Below are 11,529 nucleotides of genomic sequence, written 5' to 3'. Positions count from 1 at the left end.
TTCCTGTTGAACGAATATGCTCTGTTTCCTCAAAGTCTGTAATCCAACCCAGAGCAAGGTTTTGGCAGGTTTTGACAAACAAGGCTGTGCTGTGAAACGTTTTTCTTCACGAATAGTCCCCAGAAACTCTAGCAAGGCTTGGAGTTGACCTCCTGGAGGTGACCTTCCCCTGCAAATTCCCACGCTCCTCCTCTAGAATGAGTCTATTTGCCCTCACTTGTGCAGAGGGAGGGGAAGCCTGAGGAGCATGTGGAGGTGAGAGCCACCCCGTGAGGACCGCAGAGAGGCAAACCAGCCTCTTATATTTGGGGGCAATAAGTTGAAGTGTTTACCTCTGCATTCCTACAGTCCTGCCACAACTGGACATCCTCCAGACCCAGCAGGGAGTGGAAGGCAGAGGGAGGGGCTGCAATCAGGGACAGCCTGGAGTCTTTGGGTGATGACTAGCAGAAACCTGACTCAGATTGCATTCGAGTTTTTAAAAAAGGAAAAGAAAATAAAAAGGACTGCATTGGTTCTCATACCCGAGATGTCTAATGGTGCAGCTGGCTTTAAGCATCTCAGAATCTAGGCCTCAAAGGATGTCAGTAGGACATAGTCTCTCTCTGCATTGCTTTCCTCCATCTTGGCCGTCTTCTTGAGCACAGTTTTACCACATGGTGGCCCAGGTGGCTGTTGGGCTGCCCCAAGGTTACACTCTCTCAGCATCAGGCCAGCTTGGGGTGGCGGGACGATTGCTTCCATTTCCTGACAGTGCCAACAAAAAGTCCCAGGGAGGGATCTTATTGGCCTAACTTTGGTCATGTGCTCATCCAAGAGCCAATCACTGGGCCTGGTAAGTGCAAGGCTCTGATTGGCCAGACTAGAATCATATGTTCCCTCTAAAATCGGGGTAGAATCTTGTTATCTCCAGCTGAACCCAACAGAGGAGGGGTGACTCCTTAAATGGAAACCAGGTACTGGGGTGCTGTTAACCAAAAAAGGTGAGGGTAAAGGAAAGAGCTTGCAGGCCCAAACAGCAGATTTTCACTTCCCGGTAGGAGTCCTGAGATCCATTCCAGGGAGAGAAGTGGTGGGGGTGAGGACTTGGGAGTGAAAAGGGGACCCAGGAAGGGATCTAAGGACAAGGGTGGCAGAGGCCACAACTGAAAGGGGCTTCTCAGATTTTAGTCTTGGCAACCTCTTCCTTGGTCAGTTACTAGCAACAGGGTGAGGGTGGGGGTCCCATCCGGTGTCCCCCTGAGGAATTTTATCTTCACAGGGCAGGTGAGCAGTGGGCCTTGTGGAGGCCTCTGAGGGGACGTGGTGAGAGCCTCGGGGCTGGTTCCATGGAACCCAGGCTTTGAGGAGCTTGTCCTGAGTTTCTCAGGGGTGGTCCAGGGAGCTGAAGGAAACTTTATTTGCGGGGGCCATGGAAGAGTGAGGTTACCCACAGTCCAGATCAGCCTAGAAGGACCTGAAAGACTACTTTAGGTGTGAGAGTTAGATGCACCTCGTCCCTGGGGCCCAGGGAGCCCTGGGAGTAGCCTACAGACTTGTTTTAGGAACTGCAAAGGACTCATAATGGCACTCTGGAGAACTGCCCTATTTCTACTATCACTTTTGCAGGTAAACAAGCAGGGGTATGGAGGGCAAAGAGGTCTCTGGATGTTTTTACCAGAGCCCTGGGTGTCAGTCCTGTCTGCACCTCAACTTGCTGTGTGGCCTGGGGCAAGTCACCTCTTCTGTTTAGGTCTCAGTTTCCTTATCTATAAAATAAAGGAGTTAGACAAGTGGGTCTCAACCGGGATGATTTTGGCCCCCAGGGACATGTGGCAATGTCTGGAGACATTTTTGGTTGTTACAAGAAGAGGGTGATGCTACTGGCAGAGTGGGCAGAGGTCATGGATGCTGCGAAACATCCTACAAGCTCCAACAATAAATCATTATCTGGCCCCAAATATCAATAGTGCCAAAGCTGAGAAACCCTGCATTATACTGAGGTCACCCTGTAGGGTGCAGTGCTGACCACTACTGTGAAATGTTCTGAGGGCAGCCCGGGCTCAGGAGGCATGTTTTAGTGCCCAGGCATTTGGAGGAGAGGCCTCCTGGTCCCACCAGAGTTACTGTAGTTGTATTTGTGTAAACGGACTGACTTTCTCCCTCTGCTCCTATCTAGGTGTGCTACCCAGGATTGGTGAATTAGACGCCTGGCTTGGTGGAGGAACAGACTGCTTTGTGAGGTAGTGAGTTCATCGTCAGTGGAGGCATCCTAGAGAAGGCAGCATGGCCACCTGTCAGAGATGAGGAGGAGCCGCCCTGCCTCTGGTCCGAGGCTGTCTAGTGGCGATTTCGAGGCTCCTTCAGGCAGGAGGTAAAGCGGGCGAGAGCCCTGCGTAAAGCTCTTGGCTTCCCCACCTGCCGGTCCGGAGCGGGAGCGCCTTCCTTCCCACGCGACTCTTTGCCAAGCTGGAAACTTTTCTCTAAGTTTTTCTCCAGGCTCTCCGGGAGCCGCCGGAGCGGCGGAGGCAGCACCACGCGGCTGGGCGCCCGCGCCCGGCGCCCCGGCCCGACACCACCCGCGCCGCCAGGTCCGGCACCGCGGGCGCGGCTGCCGGGGTTTCCGTGTGCCCCAGGGGGGCTCCGGGCTGCGAGCTGCCGCCGAAAGGCTTTTGACAAAAAAAAAAATCTTGACCACCAAGGCCAGCCTCTTCCTGAAAGCCCCGCTCGCTCCGATACAGGAAGTAGAGGGAGCGAGCGCCCCAGAGCGTGGCGGCCGCGGCGGCTGTGGCTTCCCGACTCCGCGCGGGGCTGGCGGCGGTGCCGGCGCGGGCCCTTCCCCAGGGCAGCGCCAGAGGCATGCGGGCGCCCGGGGCCCCGCGGCCCGCGCCGCCCGGTGCCTGAGCCCCTGCGTTCACCGTCCCGGAGCTGCTGGCGGCATGATCCGACGGGCCGGGGCGCCCGAGTGCGCGGACCCCGCGGGGTGAGTCCGGGGCCGGCGCCCCCTCCTCCCTCGGTGCCCCAGGGCTCCGCTCGGCCCGCGTCCCTCCCTCCCAGCTGCCCCTCCCCGCCCCCGAGGGTGCTCGGAGCTCCGGAGTAGACCCGGCTGCGGGACCTCGGGGTGTCGGACTGAGACCGAACCCCTGGCCACGGCCAAGGCCGGTCTCCCGGTTCTTCGCGGAAGGGGGCGGCCCTGGTGCCTCTGCCGTACCCCGAGACTTGGCTAAACTTTTAAGCCCAGATGTCGCTCGCCGGAAAACCAGCCGGCACGTTCGGCGGCTAGGTTGGTGGGTGCCAGAGGGGCGCCTCTACGAGTCAGAGCCGAAGCGGAGGGGCTGTGTGGACGCGGCCCCTCCCCGGGCTCTGGTCCCGCCTGAACTTCAGATGCAGGCACTCGCGGTCCGGGCCCCGCCATCCTCCCGCACCCGCCGATCCACCTGTGCCCCGTGCGCGTCCTCGGGTGCTGGAGCTCGTTAGGGCAAGGGGCGGCGGACCCGGGTCCCCGTAAGTTTGGACGCCCGCGGCCTAACAGCTGACCAGCCCGCCTACACCGAGGACCCACCGGGATCCCCTCCCCCACTCCTCTTGCGGGTCTAAGGACAGTGACCTTCGGACCGGCCTTTGCGAAACCCGGGCCTTGGGGAGGGTCCAGGGTGCACGAACTGCGTGTGGCCTCCGGGATCCCCACCCCTCACACACACACCGGGAGAAGGCACAGCTTGGAATGCGTGAAGCCGAACCGGTTTGGAAACTAGCTTTCGAGAGGGGTCTCCGGCTCTAGTTAGTTTCATGTCCCTCACCCCGCAGCTCACAAGCTCGGACTTGTGGACATTGCTCAGGGCTGTGCTCCCGAAGTAGGTCCCCTCGTGCCACCCAGCCCAGACAACGTCCTGGGAAGCTTCAGGGGGTTGAGGAGGCTCCAGTTCAAAGGCAGATTCCTGGGAAAGCCTCTTAGAACCTTTCTGCGGGCTAAGGTTGATGGGCGCCCCCGGGGAAGCCAGTCCTGGCTTTTTGGTTTAAAAGTCCCGGGCTACTGCTGTGATGGCCAGCCAGCTGCTCGCTGGCCTAGCTCCTGACCTCGGCTCCCAGGGCCTCAGTTCTCTGCTGTGTGAAACGGAGGGGGGAGCTGTTGTTGTGCAGTCCCGAACTGGGGGGCAGCTGGAGGTGACCGGCCCTCACGCTAGTGGGGCGAGTGTCTCAGAGGGGCCTGTGATGCAACGAGATCTGAATGTCTCCCTTGTCCCCACTCCCCCATTTCCGCCCCAGCTGGGAAGCCCTGCCTGGATGCTTTTCCCTGGAATGGAAAGACAAATGCCATCCGCTGGAGGAACTGGAAATTCTGTTGGGGAGGGAGGCCCCCCCCCCCCCCAGGGGCAAGTATCTACCACACCCAATACTGATGGGTGGAGCTAGCAGGAGTTTCCCAGGGAGGAACGGGAGGTTGAGGGGCTAGGGTCCTCATCTCTCTGACTTGCCATATTTCCCCCAGGATGACCTCTCCTTACCCACTTCCTCTGGCCTGTCTTTGTTCATTACTAGGTCAGTTACTTAACCCCTCCATGCCTCAATACTTATCTAGAAAATGAAGATAAGTAATAGTAACTAGCCTTTAGAGTTGTTTTGAAGAGTAAATGAAATAATGCATAAGGAGTTTTGCACATGGGCCCCATGGGCAAACGTTTAATAGTTATTATTATTACAACTATTATCGTTTGTTGAGTGTAACCCCTCTGTTTGCCAACTGTTTAACTGTCCTTGGCCAGGTCTGTAAAATGGGGATAATAATAACACCTACTTCTTAAGATCGGTTATGAGGATTGGATGAGTTAATATTTAAGTAGCTGTCCACAGGCAGCTAAGGGTTAACACACCAACACAAGCCTGCTTAGAACAGTATCTGGCATATCATAAATATTAGATGAATATCGGTTTGTTGCTAAAAACGTCGCTTTATTTAAGAGGGCCTTTGGGGTTGGAAGAGTTAAATGAGATAGTGTCTCATTTACCCTTGCACCCAGTACAAGAATCCCTTTGACAACATTCCTGAAAGGCACTTGCATACCTCCAGTGATGGAGAACTTGCCACTACTGTGGTAGCCTTTCTGACAGGCAGATATCGAAGAAAGTCCGCCTTGGGCTTCCCTGGTGGCGCAGTGGTTGAGAGTCCGCCTGCCGATGCAGGGGACGTGGGTTCGTGCCCCGGTCCGGGAAGATCCCACATGCCGCGGAGCGGCTGGGTCCGTGAGCCATGGCCGCTGAGCCTGCGCGTCCGGAGCCAGTGCTCCACAACGGGAGAGGTCACAACAGTGAGAGGCCTGCGTACCGCAAAAAAATTAAAAAAATAAAAAAATAAAAGAAAGTCCGCCTTCTTCTAACTTCTACCATTAGAAATCCTGTTCAGAGGAGCCCAGTCCTTCTTGACTCTCAAATACTAGAAGGCAGTTCTCAGGCGCACCCCTGCATCCTCGGTTCCCTGGGCTGCACATCTACCTGTGTTGCAGTGCCCAAAGATGACGGGGGGCAATAATCTATGACCCCTCACCCCAAGGCCACCCACAGAGCTTGCCGACCACTCAGGGCTGGGTCCTGAGTCCTCATCAGAGCTCATCTTTCCACCTGGCTCCCACCCTCCTCCTCGCTGGCAGAAAATGGATGTCCAGACAGCGAGGGGAACGCCTCCCACCCCACAGCCAGGGGCTAGGTGGGGGTCGCTTGGAAGTTAGCCCCCTGGAATAGGAGTAGGCGGATCTTGGCAAGCAAGCTCTCTGTTTACTTCTTGTTGAAAACGCCGTCTGGGGAGAAAGAAAATGCCGACAGGCTGCCCAGTACTCTGGACCAAGACACTTTTCTCCCTCCATTCATTCAAGTTCGTTCAACAAATAGTATCGGCATTAGGTGGACGCGGGCACCCAGCATTAAACCAAGCCCCTGGCGGCTTGCAGGTGACTTTCCCAGAAGACAGAAAGTCAGGGTTAGGGGCTGTTCTGCAGCAGGTGGTCAGAGAAGGCCACTCCGAGAAGACGGTGTTTAGCGGAGGCCTGAAGGAAGTGGGGAGAGTGAGTCAAGCCCCCGGGGGGTGGGGGGTGTGGTCTGTGTGTCGGACACAGAGAGGCTGGAGTGGAGTAAGGGAGAAGAGGCCAGAAGAAGCCTAGTCGGTGGGTAGAGGCTCTGGAGGGTGCTCTGAGTGAGCAGGGGCACGGGTGGGGTTTGCACAGAGCGGTGACCGGGTTTGGATTTGGACTGTATTGAGGACAGGCGGGTTTGGATTTGGACTGTATCGAGGACAGGCGGGTTTGGATTTGGACTGTATCGAGGACAGGCGGGTTTGGATTTGGACTGTATCGAGGACAGGCGGGTTTGGATTTGGACTGTATCGAGGACAGGCGGGTTTGGATTTGGACTGTATCGAGGACAGGCCGTAGGGGGAAACAGGAACAGAAGGCAGGGGCGGGGCCCTGTGGTGGCCGGGAGAGAGGGCTGGGGCCCCCGATGGAGCAGGCAGTGGAGATGTGAAAAGCTGGAGCCACAGGATGCGCGGGTGGATTGGAGGTGAGGAGGGAGACAGAGGCGTCAGGATGGTGCCGGAGATGCTGTGACTGCCAGGCGGCCAGACGCCGAGCTGAACGGCAGGGTCCTGCGGATGTGTGTGCTCAGAGCCCACACACTTTCATACGTTTGATCAGTTGAGGGTCTGTTTACGATTTTATTTGAAAAAGGATTCCACTCTTGGAAAAAATGTGGCCATTACAGACCTCATGCAGTCCCCTAATATGATGACAAGGAAACGGAGACCCAGAAAGAGGAAGTGCCTTACCTGAGGTCAGGGGAGCTGGGCCTAGGGCTCGGGTGTCCTGAGCCTTGGGCCTGCAGGGGGCTGCCTGCACAAGGCCCCAGGGCCCGCGAGAGCCCTGGCTTTCTGCCTCTTGCCTGACATGATGCAGCGGGCCTGCCAGTCCCCTTGAGGAGCCCCTCAGCCGCTCCCAGCTCTAAAACGGGGACTCCTCCTGGGCAAGGCCCACCCAGAACAGGATCCAGTGATGAATTCAGGGTCCCAGCTACCTCTCTGCTTACTGACCCGGGTTTCTTTGCCGTCAGGGGCTAATGCTCCCAGGTGGTTCTGGCTGGTACTCAGATGGGATACCGACCCCCTTCCAGACCCTAAAAGAGACTCTGGCCCACAGGAAGCAAAAGGTACCTCACCAGCTTAAGCCTTCAGTTCAGGCCCCGAGAAGCCCCAGTGCACCCCTGGGAAGCAAGTAGGAGTGCAGGGGATGGGGGCACGGGGGCTGCTTGGGATAGGGGAGTCTCAGCACATTTGCCCGTGGCCCCCTTCCCATCTCCCCTGCCATTTGACAGGCCTTATCCTGGGCCTCGGTCCCTATACTGTGGTCTTTTTTTTTTTTTTTTTTAAATAAATTTATTTTTATTTTTGGCTGCGTTGGGTCTTTGTTGATGCATGCAGGCTTTCTCTAGTTGCGCTGAGCGGGGGCTACTCTTCGTTGTGGTGCACGGGCTTCTCATAGCAGTGGCTTCTCTTGTTGCAGAGCACTGGCTCTAGGCGCGTGGGCTTCAGTAGTTGTGGCATGCGGGCTCAGTAGTTGCGGCTCGCAGCCTCTAGAGTGCAGGCTCGGTAGTTGTGGTGCACGGGCTTAGTTGCTCTGCGGCATGTGGGATCTTCCCAGACCAGGGCTCGAACCCGTGTCTTCTGCGTTGGCAGGCAGATTCTTAACGACTGCACCACCAGGGAAGCCCATCCTCTTGTCTTTTTTATTTTAACTAGCCTCGTAGGTGCAAAGTGGTATCTCATGGTGGTTTTGTCATTTACCGTTTTTTAAAAAAATTATACAAGTAACAACACATGTTCTTTGTAGAAAATTTGAGAATATAGCAAAATACTGTGATAGTCTGTTTTATATGTCATTCTGAAACCGTGCACCTCAGATTGGGACTTGAACCCACATGCCAGGATTCAAACCCAGCCAAAACCCAGACTGGGACTTGAACCCGCGTGGCCGGGACTCAAACCCGGCCAAAACCCCCCCAGTCTTCCAACTGAGATCACACACCTGGTTTCAGGACTTAATGAAGCTCAGGTTCTTGATGTCTCATCTCAGAAAGGATTCACTGAGACAAAGTAATAGGTAAGAAGTGAGAAAGACACTCCACAGACAGAGTGTGGGCCATCTCAGAAGGTGAGAAAGGCCTGTACTGTGGTCTTTACTGAAGCAGCAAGTGTTAAAATACAAGGACGCCTGCATTTTAATCTAGGAGATCAGGAAATCAAATCGGAAACCAGCCAGGAATGGGTGTGATATTTGAAGGGGGCCCCCACCCCAGGCCCTGGCTGCCCTCTCAGGCCTCCCAGGAGCTCCCTTTTAGAGACGGGAGTGTGAGCTGGCCTGCGGTGCCTCCCAGCCATGGCCAGAGCAGAGGGAAGGGGAGGACGGGCGCCGGACAAACCACAAATTGCGTCCCTCCGACCCCTCACAGATTCCACCTGTCATGGCGAGATTCTCTCCTGAGTGAGAGTCGTCTCCTAGGTTGTGTCATCCGGGCAGTGACACATGAGCAGCAATGAAGGGGGTGGGAGGGGCAGGTTCAGAGGAGGGAAGTGGCTGAGCAAAGGCTTGGAGGTGAGACAGTGTAGAGTGGGACTCGGGAGGGAGGGCGTCTACCCCCTGGTTATCAGATAGTGGGGATCCAGGGAACAAGGAAGGCGAGTTTTGGCCAGAGAGAGATTGATGGAAAGGGGCAAGGAGTATGAAGGGGACTGCCCACGGGGACCCGTCCTCATCTCAGGTTACTCTAGGAGTTCGGGGCACCTATATGCCCAGAAAGAGCCCCAACACAGAGGAGGTGACCCAGAAAAGACCCAAACTTCCTGTTTGTCCCTTGCTATCTACCTTCCATGAGAGAGTCCCCTTGATTTATTTATTTTTATAAAAGCAGCCCTCTTTTTTTCTTTTATTTATTTATTTATTTATTTATGGCTGCGTTGGGTCTTCGTTGCTGAGCGCGGGCTTTCTCTAGTTGCGGCGAGCGGGGGCTACTCTTCGTTGCGGTGCGTGGGCTTCTCGTTGCGGGAGCTTCTCTTGTTGCTGAGCACGGGCTCTAGGGGTGCGGGCTTCAGTAGTTGTGGTGCATGGGCTCAGTAGTTGTGACTTGCGGGCTCTAGAGTGCAGGCTCAGTATTGTGGCACACGGGCTTTGTTTCTCCGCGGCATGTGGGAATCTTCCCGGACCAGGGATCGAACCCTTGTCCCCTGCATTGGCAGGCGGATTCTTAACCCCTGCGCCACCAGGGAAGTCCCGGGAGTCCCCTTTAGAAGTGAGCTAGGGGCCAGGAATCATCTTATTCTTGGGACGCCGCCACCTCCTCCATGCAGCCTTCCATCCATGCCAGCTGGAGATTTTAGAGAAGCCAAAACCCCTTTAAAATATTATGTCTTCCTATTTAGATTATAAACCTCCAATTAAAAGGGATCAGAACCATTCCGTATCTTTCTGTCCTGCCCACCGTTGTCACTCAATAGATGCTTGAAGACGATGATATACTGAACAGGATTCTAAAAATCGCCTCGCAGCTTTCTCTTTTGTGTCCTGAAGCACCTGAACTTCTGGCACTATTTGCAAGGTGGCCCAGACCTCAGGGGTAGGAGGGCCCAGATCAGGGAGGTGAGGAACCCAACTCCCCTTCTGCAGCAGGAGGTGAGGCCGAGGCCACCACACCCCTCCCCCAGTCTGGAACAGGGAGGGGGCTGGCCACCCAGGGAACTGAGTAGGGACCCCACTCCCTTCATTTTATCCTCCCCGTCTGTGTCCCTTACTTCTGTGGGAGAGAGGCTGGGAGAAGGTGAAGGCAGCTCTAGGTCACGGATAGACGTGCATCCTCAACCAAAAGAATGGAGTCAGCTGGGTGTACAGGATCTGGGGGAACCCTGGCTGGTCAGTGGGTCTCAAAGGAAGGTCTGTGGTCCACTGAGAAACTGGGAAAATAAGGTGTTGTTGTGGTGTGTGTGTGTGTGTGTGTGTGTGTGTGTGTGTGTGTGTGTGTGTGTGTGTATGGGTATCAGCCAAGGTTGCCAAGCTCTCTTTTCTTGGGCAGAACTGTTCCTTATTCTGAGGTTAGGTCTTTTTGCCGTATTAAGCTTCCTTTCTTTTATGAAAAGATTGGACACCTTGATGGTGGTTGTTAGATTTTAATGTCCTTTGGGCAAAATAAAAAGTTGCAAGAGGAGAGTCAGAAACACTGCTCAGGCTGCTTCAGTGGAATTTATCCATTTGTGTCCCCTTCAGCCCCTCTCCGGTCCCTCCACACCTGGCAATCAGAGTCGACCTAGTTCTGTTGTCCTTTGCTGGTTTGGAAGATGCTTGGGGACTTGCGTGCTGTAGAACGTCAGCAGGGCTGGAGGTTACCCTATAGGGTCCTGTGCCTTCTGGTGATTTGGGATTGTGCTCTAGGAAGCAAGTCCCCGACTCTCCCTTGGCCTCAGTTTTCCCATCTGAGAAATAAACTCTGTGATTCTAAGGACCCGACTCCTTCTGACACACTCGGTGGTTCCCTGAGTTACTGGCCAACAGGTGTCTTGGAGCAATATTGGAGTGCCAGCCGGAGACGAGACAGCTCTTCTTTCCTCTGATAGAACAGTCTAGAACATACTTTCGTAAGAAACAAAGACCCAGAACGGAGACTTCTGGGTCATCACCCTGATCAAGTGCCTGGAAGAAAATGTCTTCACTGCTGTGGGGTGATTTTTGAAAACCTGGTGTTGCAAAAAGTGCGTGTCTTTTGGGAGCCCACTTTGGGGAAGGGCCCCTGGCTTCCTGGTGGCGTGCGCGGCCTGGTCGGCAGGTTGGGAAGGTTCCTTGGAGTGGCCTGTCCGAGTGTGGCTTGGATCCGTGAGTGGTGCCTGCTCTGGCCGGAGATGCAGAGGAGGTGGTGGAGGCCTGGTGTCGCCGGGTTCCTGGCTGGGAAGGCTGCTCCCGTCGGGGTTTGAGAGGGGTGAGGTCTGAGGGAAGGCCCAGCGAGGCAGGGGTCGGGCAGGCCCCCCAGCTGAAGGAAGGGACTCCCTGCCAGGCAGGCCGGGTCTCCACACACACACCCAGTGCTGCCCTGGCAGGGCCAGCCCGTCCCTGCGCGGCGGGGAGGTGGGCCGAGGACGCAGCGTGCCCGCTCCCCTCCCCCCACCCCGTACACACACACACACACACACACACACACACACGCACATGCACACACACACAGAGTTACACAGTGAAACCAGCCCTTTCCCTCCTGCCAGTGTGGCCTTGAAGGAGAAGAAAGGAAGTGGGCGGGTCCAGAGGAGCCCTTCCCTCAGCCGGGGTGTCCACAGGGCAGTGGGGAGGGCCTTACTGACTCCATTCCCTTGTGGCTGTCAGCCTCAGGCCTCTGATAGAAGGATCTGGAAGCTGCCATGGTGGCCGCCGCCTCTGTCTCCCCCCACCTGCCAGCGAGGCCCCCAAGCAGCCTCAGGCCCGGGCTTGGAGGAGGCTGTCCCCCGTGGCTGGAACAGCTCTAGAGGCCAGGAGC

At 56.0% G+C, this 11,529-nt stretch overlaps 1 protein-coding gene across 2 annotated transcripts in view; it reads left to right on the top strand.

Moving 5' to 3' along the window:
• The first annotated feature begins 2,552 nt into the window (after positions 1-2,552).
• Positions 2,553-11,529, top strand: part of RIN3 (Ras and Rab interactor 3) — a 122,626-nt gene continuing 113,649 nt past the window's right edge. The window contains exon 1 of one of the 2 annotated variants that reach the window (XM_059056875.2): positions 2,553-2,962. In XM_059056875.2, the coding sequence (XP_058912858.1) occupies positions 2,919-2,962 (44 nt within the window). In that variant the 5' untranslated portion in view covers positions 2,553-2,918. The remainder of the gene's footprint in view (positions 2,963-11,529) is intronic. The other variant, XM_067027870.1, reaches the window with a different exon arrangement.

This window comes from Kogia breviceps, chromosome 3, assembly GCF_026419965.1.
Source record: "Kogia breviceps isolate mKogBre1 chromosome 3, mKogBre1 haplotype 1, whole genome shotgun sequence".
NCBI lineage: Eukaryota > Metazoa > Chordata > Mammalia > Artiodactyla > Physeteridae > Kogia > Kogia breviceps.
This window is presented reverse-complemented; position numbering and strand designations above follow the sequence as displayed.